Here is an 11950-nt window from a genome sequence, read left to right as displayed (position 1 = left end):
AGGTGAAAGAGGGCAATAGAGGGCCGTAGTGCTTTTTGCTTTTCATTCTCATGAAACGCTTGCTGTTACCACTGCTTTTGTTAGTGGAACAGGCAAAGAATCTGAATAAAGTGGATGGGCCCGTAGAAAATGAATAGTAGGCGGGAATGTAACTCATGATACCAATTACAGATTATGTGTTCACATGTTAATGCGCAAATTAGGCAGTTTATTTGTTAATATTTTCCCCTTTATTTTGACCAAATGTTGTGATAATTTGCTAGATTCTACTTATATTTGAATTTTTGTGTGATTTCTAAGAACTTCAAGTCAATTGAGGCAGAAAAGGAGAAATTGAAGCCTAATTGAGGAAATTCCATTAAGAAAATCTTGATACAAGTTTCTTAGTTGATACTTGAAAACCGCTACATCAGGGATGATGGGGTGTGGAAACCATCCAGGAGTATTCATCTACAATGCCCTGTTCGGTTGATGATTGTTACTGCATCAAGTTAGCAAGCGTTTTGGGCTTTTGCTTTTGGTTAGTTTACAGCAAAGAACAGTACAACTAATGCAGTAGAAAGCCCGCATCCCATTGAGCTTCAATTGCACACGAGGCCCATTTTTTGAAAAAAAAAAGAAAGAAACGCTAAAGAAGCCCTGGGGGGAACGCTAGGTCAAATAGGACCTCGGGTTCAACAAAAGAGGAGAGACTCTGAAAATCAGCGCAGGCCATTCTGTTCCGTCCCGTTTTTCCTTCCTTTTCCCAATTTATTTTCCTTTTTCAATTAAGAACTCGAGTAGTACTTTTGGCTGCAATTCAACTATGAGGAGTGGCTAATTTCTTCATCTAGTCAGAGGTTAAATCGAAGCTTTGGTTCGACAAAACTGTGAGATCGAATTGATTTGCCTACGTTCTTTAATTTGCAAGTATTTATATACTTCCTGTTCACTTATGCATATGATTATTTCTTGCAATTAAATACTTGATCACTGTTTAATTGTGTGAGTAATTAACAGCCATCTAAGAGTGCTCAATCCGTAATTGTTGGGTAATTTTAGTGCATGTGGCAAGTGACATGATTCAATTGTAGTAGAAACTTTTGAGTTGTTGTTGCGGAAATATATGATATAGCCTAAATAAACCGAGCATGTGTGTTTGTTGGTTATAATTGGTGGCCAGTCTAATGATTAATGCTGTCAATAAGTTAAATCCTAAGAGCGTGTTTAGAACTGCTTAATTGGCTAGGGCAATAACCACAGAGCTTGTTGTGGTTATCGAATCAGGAAAGTTAGGCAGGTTGTCAGAGCTTGTTGACAACCATAACCAGTTTATTTGTAAATGAAAGATTTTATCTCTGCATCTGTGATCAATGATTCGAACCATTAGTGGAGATTATACCTTTGACTAGAGATTTTCCTTCCGTTAATTTACTTTATCTTTATTGTTATTTATTTTATCTGCGATTGTCTTATTTTTAATTTGAGCAATTAAATTAGACAGTTCCATATCAATCCCCCCCCATTTTTATTTAATGTTACATTCATTCAAAATAAATTCCCAAGTCCCTGTGGATTCGACCCTACTCACTGCTATATTCGAATTTTATCTTTCACGTAATTAAGATACTTTGGTATATCGGATCAAACAAACTCTGGCACCAGGGTGAAGCTAGTAACCCATTGCACAGCCTAAGTCCCTGCTCCAGTACCATAGTGGACTTAATTCGTGACTTAAGAGTAGGAATTTTATTTTTGCTGGTTTGACTCCCACCATCACATCCAAATACCATTTCAAGATAACTTGTTTTAAAGCCAAATATAACACATAAAATCATGTATCCAAACAAACTCAATGATACCAACGATCTTTTTTCCCCCTAAAATCTAACCAAAAATTTTCAGTAACTAGCCATTTTGAGCATTTCACAATAAATATTAAGTAATAAGTATAATATTTAAAAACTAAAAATTGAAAAATAAGTAAAATATTTAAAATAAAAATTAAATAATTTGTAAGATTTGATTAGGCTTGATGAGTACTTGAGCATAATAGTTTCAAGCTTGAGCTTGATTTGCTACTCAAGTAGCACGGTGCTCAACTCAACTCACTTGTACTTATACTTCCCTCACCCTTATAATCTAACACTTATCTCTTCCACAACTAATGTGGGATAAACATAACAACTAATATGTTTTAAGCACAAATAGAAATGAAAAAAAAAATCACAAAATTGAGCCTTAACAAATTTCTACATCAAATTTAAATTAAAAAAGCCTAAGTTTTAACTCTGATGATAAATCTTATGTAACATAAACAAAAATTAAGTTGAAGTTTTCAATAAAACATTGGCAGCAAGTCTATAAATCTAAAAATGTGAAGTTCAAACAACTGTTTTTAATTGTGATGGAGATTTGAATTAATTTTTGGAAATTTCTTTTGTTATATCTCTTGTGATTAATTTTGAAATCAAACAAAAGAATCTGACTTTTTATACAAAAATTAAATACTCGATTATGAGTTGGGCAACAAATTTGGTAATAAACCTCAAACATTTAAAATTTTAAGTAGACATAGACGATCTAATTACTAAGATAACTGATTTAATATTTTTTATTACAAATGATTATTAATTTTAGGGTCTATCTAACGGGTGTCCAAAGATATAATTCAGATGTTAAATTTTTGGAAAGGTAAGATTAATTAGAAAAATTATATAAATATAAGGGAGGATAATAATTGTTATTATGTATATATACATGGTAGATTGGATGGAATTTAAATGTGTTAATGAATGCCCATTGGACACTTACTAGATAGACCTTTTTGCAATTACTAATTTGGAAATCACTTATGCAATTAACAAATCTAATCCCTACGGTACCATGGACATTGCTAGGCTTATTTGATCTTAAAGAAGGTACATAGACAATTCAGTATTATAGGAAGCATTTTTGTGTAGAAGCTTGTTTTGGTGGAGTGGAAGTTTATCTTATTGGCTTTTTACTTTATTTTGGTTTAGTGTAATTAACCCTTTACGTTTTAGGCAAAGTTTTTGGGTTTTTTTCAAGTAAAAGAATGGTAAAATTTAAGAAGTGAGAAGAGAATAAGAGCATTTAAAGTTTTCATACATAGACAGTATATGCACTACTAGGTTTAGATACATAGCATATAGATAAAAATTTGATTTTCAAATTCAATTTGAGATAATATAGGATGCATCCAAATTGGTGATATATACACTAACAGTGCAAGAAAGATTAATTCTTACTTTATTTATGTACACCTTCGACAAAATCAATGTACAATTTCAGCATGAGCTTGGGTTGTAATGAATGTCAAGGTTAATCTTCACCATAAATTGTCTCAAGCAATTCGCCCTAATAATAATTGAGACCTCTTAAATCCGTTCAAGTTGCTCTTTTGAGCTTATCGGATGTAACAGAAACAATCAATTTGTATTAGTGCCCCTTTTGTGATAGGATTAAACAAAATGCATTGTTCAAGTCATTCTTAACCCACGTTCAGCCGTCGCAATTTTTTTTACACATCGATCCCCAATGATATTGGACTCAACATTCTTTTGTTGTGTAATAGATTCTCAATGATATTACAAATTAAATAATTTAAATTAGAATTTATTAGATGAATGATAATTATGTAAAATTTAAATTTAAAATATAATTTTTATATATATGTCATAAATCAAACCATGATAATAATGTATATAAGATGTACTCTTCAAATTATTTGAAATTTCAAGATTTCGTTGTTTATTATCTCCTTCAAAATAAAAGTTAGATTAAAGTGAACTATCTTGTCGCTCTTGGCTGGGTAGTGGGTACTGCATTACTGTACGTACAATCATTCAGATGCCGAGCAACTTCCACGCAAAAAATAAATAAAGGGTTAATTACATTTACCTCCCCTGTGATTTAGCCAAACTACGAGGTAGTCCCTCAAGTTAGATCAAACTACGAAAAGATCCCTTAGTCTCACAACTTAATAACAAATACACCCTTGCCGTCAGTTGACTAATGGTGACCTATCAACTGTTAGTGCTGTTGACACAAAATTATTATGACATCCCTAAAATGCCCACCAAAGGCCGAAATCCAAATGTCCCATTTCAACACCAGTTTCATGCCTATTTCGATAGCAAGTCAGTAGCTGTTCAAATTGTCGATTTCAGTCTTTTATATTTTCTCAAACTTTGTAAAAAGGAACGCATTTTTTAGCCTCAAAATCATCCCCAATCCAACAAAAAAAGAGCTTAAATTCACGGCAAAGATTAGCTCTACTCTTTCTTTTTTTTCTTTTTTTTTGTAATCCATTCCCTGCAATTTTGTTTCCTCCATAATAGTTGGTTCTGTTTATCTTCTTTTTCTTAATCTTCGTTACTCCTTTTTTTTTTATGTATCTTTGTTTTGTTGTAATGGTTCTATCTACTGGTTTTTTTTTTCGGGGTTTAAAAAATTGTTCATTTAGTGCGTTTCAAATTTTATTTTTTAAATATCTTACACTACAGTTTTTTTAGTCATTTTCACGCATCTGTTAACAGAGTTTGGCAACAGTTAAAGACAAGGGGGTAAGTGTTATTTGACCAAACCAAAGGGTCCTTTCTGTAATATGGACAAAACTCAAGGGAGGTAAATGTAATTAATCCATAAATAAATTGCCAACAAACCATTGCCACTACACGGATTGTGGGCTCATAATCTGTCACATAATTATGGTTACATCCGACCATAAACATATGCTGAATGTGTACAAAAATGCATAAGTCGTGTTATTGTTAGCCTATGTTCAGTATTCATGATATTGGACTCAACAGCTTTGGCTGTGTAAAGTAAATAGAAGTCTCAAAATTTCATATTATTTGATCCTTCAAAAAAAAAATGTTTGATATGATTTGAGAATTGAGATCACAAATTTTTATTGCAGAGAAAAAAAATTTTGTAAATCTACTAGGATTACAAATACCATGTATGAGTGTCCCTTTTACCATGGTTTAATCTTTTCCACAACAAAGGCCCCACAACTTTATTGACGCTCTGAAGACCGAAGACCGAAGTCTTCTCTTAAAAGCAGTTTACTATTCGTTTGGTCATGCATGGCCGTATAATGAATCCGTACCATGAGAGGTATTATACCTTACCCTCCGTGACAGGCCATTGGAGTTGCTTTTGGCGATTCCTTCCTTATCTCATCGCAGAGAGCATTCCCATCACCATCATCGATATCAGAACACTTTCATCCTAATTCCAATCCCAAGCAAGAAAAAATGGCTGATGCTGCTCTTAGTGCTACCATTCAGGTTGCATTGCAGACGGTTGTTTCCCTTGCCGGTGACCATGTTAATCTGGTTCGTGAATTCCCAGAGGAGCTGCAGAGATTCAACCAATCTGCTGCAATGATCCGAGGCTTCTTGGCCGGTGCCGAAAAGGACATGCGTAGACCAGGGGTGCAAAATTGGCTGGAGCAGCTGGAAGATGAGGTTTTCAAAGCTGACAATGTGCTGGACGAGCTCAACTATGAAATTCTTCGTCGGAAGGTGAAGTATCAAAATCAACTCATGAAAAAGAAGGTACTCTTCTGCTTTTCATTCTTTAATAAAATTGGTTTTCGTTGGAGGTTGGGTTCAATGATCAGGAAGATCAACACGAACCTTGAAAGGATCCATGGGCATGCCAGAGGTTTGGGACTGGAATGCAAGGGCCAATCCGAAGAAGCATCTGGAGCCACAGCAAACCGAGAGACCGACTCTAAGATTGTTCGAAGTGATGTCCTAGGAAGAGACGAGGATGAATAAAAAATAGTTAAGTTGTTGACCGAATCTGAAAGTGATAGTATTTCAGTTATTTCCATAATTGGCCACCCAGGATTAGGAAAAACAACTCTAGCCAAAGCCGTTTTCAACACTCCACAGTTTGATAATCATTTTGACAAAAAAATTTGGGTTTGTGTGGGTAAAGAAGTTGAAATCACGGAGCTCTTCAAAATGATTCTAGAATCGTCAACCAAAAAAAAGGCTAAAGTGGATAGGAGGGAGGTAATAGTTGAAGGAATTGAAACTGAACTTGAGGAAAAAAGATATTTGCTTGTTCTTGACGATTTGTGGAATCATCAAGAAGGATTGTTGAATGACTTTTTCACCACTTTGGAGGCACTCAAACCGAAGAAAGGGAGCTGGTGTCTTGTTACTTCTCGTCTCCAAGAAGTGGCAATTGTTCTGTCTAGACATCGGCGGATCAATTTTACTCGTCATGACCTAAGAAAGCTATACGATGATGATTGCTGGTCTATCGTGAAAAATAGGGCAACTGTAGGGGAAGAAGTGCCAAAAGAATTGGAAGCCTTAAGGAAGCAAGTTTTAAGAAGATGTGACGGTCTACCTCTGGCAGCAACGTTAATCGGAGGTTTGTTATGTAAAAAGAGAAAAGAGGATTGGCCATCTATTTTGGAGGAGAGCCTCTTGAATGGAGATCAGGGTGGGATCGCCCAAATACTTAAGGTGAGTTTTGATCATCTGTCACCTGCACCGGTTAAGAAATGTTTTGCATATTGCTCAATTTTTTATCAAGATACTAGAATGGAACAAGATCTACTAGTTGAGCTTTGGATGGCTGAAGGCTTTCTTCAACCGGATTCCCAAAATCAAACGATGGAGGGAATAGGATATGAGTATCTGAGAACTTTGCTGCAAACTTCCTTATTGGAAGAAGTAAAAGGGGAGTGGAGAACATGGTATAAAATGCATGATCTTGTGCATGATTTTGCAAAATCAATTTTGAATCGTAACAGCAGCAATCAGGACCGTTACCTTGCAGTATACTCCTCCGAAAGAATCAATGAAAAAAAATCAGCATCACTTCGCACATTATTTTGGAAGGGTGGCATAGCTGATGATATGTTATCAGAGTTCAAATCCTTGCATGTCCTAAAATTGTTTGGAGCAGATGTCAAAGAGTTGCCGACCTCCATTGGCAAACTAAAACATTTACACTTACTTGACATTTCAGATTCTATGATTACCGCTTTGCCAGAATCTCTTTGCAAACTTTATCATTTGCAAACACTGAGAATTGGCAAGCTTGAAGAAGGTTTTCCAAAGAAGATGAGCAATTTGATTAGCATGAGACATCTTCACTATGATGATGATGATACAGGACGCGAAATCCAAATGCCATCCGGGATTGGACGATGGACTTTTCTTCAAACATTAGAGTTCTTTAACATAGGTCGTCAAGAGGAAGGTCGTGGTATCCAAGAACTTGGGACCTTGCAAGATCTTAAAGGCTCCTTGGAGATCAGAAATCTTGAATTAGTAAATGGCAAAGATGATGCTAAACTGGCGAACCTATCTAAAAAGCCAAATCTGCATCGGTTGGTACTTGAGTGGGGCAATAGGGATGGGGAAAGTGATAAATGCGATGAAGATGTGTTGGAAGGTCTCGAAGTTCACCCAAATTTAAAAGGGTTACATATCTGGAATTTTAGGGGAGATCAGAGTCCACAATGGCTTGTGGAATCATCAACATTAGTGGAATTGCACTTAATAAATTCCAGAGAACTCACCCTCCCCACCCTAGGACAACTGTCGTCGCTCCAATATCTATATCTGTGTGGATTGGAAAACACTACGTGCATTGGACTTTCATTCTATGGTATTTGTGAGGAGGAGGATGGAAGATCAGCAGGTTCAGGCACTACTAGCAGACAAACATTCTTTCCAGCCCTTAAAATTCTCTCTCTTGACAGGATGAAAAATTTGGAAGAGTGGAAGGACGCACATGTGATGGATGTGTTTCCTGTGCTGGAAAAGTTGTATATTTGGGATTGCCCCCAACTGACCACCATTCCAGCTCCAAGTCGTTTCCCAAGTCTTGCTGTATTGGAAATCAAAGAGAATTGCCATGTTTTGCTGGCAGAAAAGGTTTTGAGCCATATAACCAATCTTTCGTCCCTTGAATTAATGCGTGGAGGCATGGAGTCTCTAAAATTAGTGATACGACCAGAGAGTAGTTTGAGGATTGATGGCTGTGACAGTCTACCCACTGACATGCTCGAACGACTCTGTCTTTTCCCAAGTCTTCAAAGTGTAGAATTGACGGCTTGCCATAATATAACAACATTAAGAGGAACGAGTTGCGCGGCTTGTCTTAAGAGATTGGTAATCTTTTTGGGTGAGAATTTACGGCAGTTGCCAGAAGATCTTTATCAATTTCAAGCTTTAGAGCACTTGGACATAAGGGGTTGCCCGAGAATTGATTCATTTGGATTAAATCCTAAGAAAGGACAGAAAAGCCTCCTTAAGTCTCTTGAGCAATTTACTATTTTTAAGTGCGATGGATTAAAAAGATTGCCGGTGGAAATGTTCGAGTCGTGTACGTCTCTCCGAAAGCTGGAGTTGTTCAATTGTCCCAATCTGGTCTCTTTTCCCCTTGATTTGAGACGAACACCTTCTCTCGAGACCTTCTGGTTAGCGTGGTGTCCCAACTTGAATACCGAGATGCCTAGTGGATTTGGCTATCTTACCAGCTTAAGGGAAGTGCAGATTGGTGTCGTCTCAGATTACTTTGATTGGGCTGGATTAGCATCTTCATCGACGCTCCAGGACGTGCATTTAGGTGGGATGCCTGACACGAAATCTCTGCCACATCAGCTTCAACACTTGACTAACATCAAATCACTACATCTAGAATACTTCGGAGATTTACCCTCCATTGATGCCATGGAACGCCTCAAATTGAGACGTCTGGAAATTCTTAATTGTCCTCTATTAACTCGAAGATGCACTCCTCAAAGCGGCTCCGAGTGGCCCAAGATCTCTAATATTCCACAGCGTACAAGTGATTATAAGTCTTTCTGAGCCATCCGGTAATATTTCACCTCAAAATTTTAATTAATTGCTTCTCATTATTGGATATAGCTGTTCTTCACCATCTTATTCTATCCATATTTGTCCCTTACTCTTTTTCTCTGTAACTCTCTGTTTCTCTATTTATGAACTGGTGAAAATTACTCTCTCTTTCAGTTTATAAACTAATTCTTGTCATTAACAAAATAGAGTTACAAGCAAATTGACAATAAAAATTGTGGATTTCATCTACTTTTCTGAACCATCGAAAAGATTGATAAGCATGGTAAAATTCACTCCTATATATGAACTTGGTACTGACTATTTGTCCACGAAATTCACTTATTTTTTTCGACACTGATATTTCCAAACAACATTAAAACCAATAAAATAGCAATTTTGGGAGAACATTATAATTTTTGTTTTTACCGCTGGCATTTAATGGATGGATATGTTCTTAATCTTCACTGCTATCAAGTTAATCTTAGGCTCTCTGTAGGACTCTGTGTTATGATTGCCATAAAATTAGCTCAATGTCGATCAAGTTAAAATTGTTTGCAGAGGAACTAGGGTGCTGTCAAAACTACAAATGTATATCGTCTTTCAAAATTTTTAAAGCTCAGAAACTATATTTACCTACTTTTCTATTTTGTGAATTGGATTGATGATATTATGGCCTTGCAGACAACAAGTGTCAGTGACGCAGAAAGCAGTCATAGTGCCGAAACATTGCAGAAGGCTCAAAAGTGCGCTCAAAGTAGAGTCAGCCTGGAACCTCTAAAGCATCTTGTTGCACTGTTCACATTCTCTAACTGCAACATTAGGCTGTGGTTTCCAATCTTTTTTGAAGAAAGATGAGGAGGTATGTCGTTTGGAAAAATCTCCACCCAACTTACTAAAACTGCAAGGGAATTGATCCAAGTTTGCAAGTATGTTTGAGTCATGTAATTGTGCCTAAATGCAGGGTGATATCTGCACTAGTATGTGTTCTTTATGGCTTAATCAATGGAATTTAGCTTAATTTTTTCTCTTTAGGATTTTGAGTGATAAATTGTTACACTAGTTGCCAGACCAAACCTTTCTGTGGCTCATGTTTTTACTTAATGCCATAACTGAAGTAGCACTGTGACGTAATATTGTGATGTTTTTTTCCAGAATTTTTTTAGGAAGCAGAAATCAATGCTTTTTGGACAAAGAACTCCAAGGTTCCCGCGTTGTTCTTATGAGAATTTCAGGGGGGAGAAGTTATTTTAACTTATCAGTCAGGTTTTGAAGATGGAAGGTAGTTATCTGTGATTTCCCCCACCAAAATGCCATTCCATTTTTACTTGGAAACACTTAGTAATTTGTATTAAGTTTAAACAAAAGAATAAAAATTATCATAAAATTGAGCCTTAGCAAATTCCTACATCATATATAAAAAAACAAACAAACATAAGTTTCAATTATAAGAGATGAATCTAACATGAAATACAAAAATTAGGTGACAATTTTTAACAAAATGGAAACAAGCCTATATATAAAAAAAATTAAAACATTATTTGTCTAACTGTCACTAATTGTAATGGAGATTGATATTATTATTTAAAAATCTTTTCATTGTATCTATAATCTAATTAATATTGAAATGAACAACAAAGCTAACTTTGTGGTAGTAAAAATTAATTACTCAATTTTGAATTGGGCTACAATTTTGGTAATGAACCTCAATCATTTAAAATTTGAGTGTACATAGATGATCTGATGAATTCAATGTTTTTCTATTGCATATGATGATTAGATTTGTGGGCCTATTTTTACAATAATTGGTTCAAAAATAACTTACCTAATTAATAAATCTAATCCTTATATACCTGGCACATTGCTAGACCTATTTGATCTAAAATAATATAACTATTTAGTATCATATGATAATTTTTCAGTAAAAGCTAGTCCTTGTACAAACTAGATTATCTTATTAGAGATAAAATAAAGGATTGATTTTGACTAAAAATTACCTAAAAATAAAAATTCTTTGATGCAAACTTTTATAGCAAGTAGATCATTTAGAAGCTTTTTAACTTTCTATATAAACATGTATTATTCCTGCAAATTCTATATCTCGAACATTGTCGGAGGTTTACATTCTTGTTTCTTCTATATCTCTATTTTTATCTAACATGTATTGTATAGATTTAGATATAATTCTTTCCCTCCTCCTGATTACAGACTATATATTTCCTACTATAAACGATAGGTTTATCTTGATGCTATTCAAGGATGATCAATTTCATTTCTATTATGTCAAAATTTTTGAACTCTTTTTTCATGTGAAGTGTTCTTACTCTTTTTTTTTAAGGAAAATATAAATTTATGCAGGAAAAGAGAAATATAAGGGCTTGAGAGATAATTTTGCGTGGAACACTTGCCAGTTATTATTGACTAGGACTATTACTTAATATACCTCTTTAGTGAAATGTTTTGCTGTGTGTCTTGATCATTTCAAATGTCCTTGACTTGATTTATCCTTTTGTGTTTCATGTATAATTTTTTTATCCCTATGCTAATTGTTCCTCTTCTTGGTTTTCATGACAGGTATATCTTCTCTTGATCATCACAGGTATATCTTCTTGGTTGACATGATTTCCATTTTAAGCACTTTGAATTGCTTTACTTGTTGATCTAATGAATATGGATACGAAGATATCATATCAATGAAAGCATTCAAAGTGCGAGGATGAAAAGCCAGTAACATTAGTAGCTGTTGGATTGTACGAGTGAAAAAAGGCCTTGAATTCATGTTCCACCAATTGTTCTTATACTAAAGTTTTGCTCTAAACTATGGTACTCTATGCTAACATGAGTAAAAAACTAACAATTTTTTTAAACCCATATATATATATATATATATCTATTTAATTTCACCTAAACAATATGTTTAGACAAAATTAAATCGAGATATATTACGTGCTATTTGTACAGTTCAAATGAAATCAAATAGATATATAAATGAGTTTTAAAAAAAAATGTTATTTCGTATACATGATCAAAAAGGGATGAAAAAATTTATTTTGTAAAATGTGAGGGATGAAAAAAATTCATTTTGTGAAATGTGGGAGACGAAAAAATTT

At 34.8% G+C, this 11950-nt stretch overlaps 1 protein-coding gene across 1 annotated transcript; it reads left to right on the top strand.

The window, feature by feature from the left end:
• Nucleotides 1–5981: 5981 nt before the first annotated feature.
• On the top strand, nt 5982–8251 carry LOC113754794 (putative disease resistance protein RGA3). The gene is made up of 2 exons (XM_027299050.1): nt 5982–8070; nt 8184–8251. Exons 1-2 carry the CDS (start codon nt 5982–5984, stop codon nt 8249–8251), a joined length of 2157 nt encoding a protein of 718 aa, XP_027154851.1.
• Nucleotides 8252–11950: the final 3699 nt, after the last annotated feature.

Source organism: Coffea eugenioides, unplaced genomic scaffold (assembly GCF_003713205.1).
Source record: "Coffea eugenioides isolate CCC68of unplaced genomic scaffold, Ceug_1.0 ScVebR1_1054;HRSCAF=1843, whole genome shotgun sequence".
Lineage (NCBI taxonomy): Eukaryota > Viridiplantae > Streptophyta > Magnoliopsida > Gentianales > Rubiaceae > Coffea > Coffea eugenioides.
This window is presented reverse-complemented; position numbering and strand designations above follow the sequence as displayed.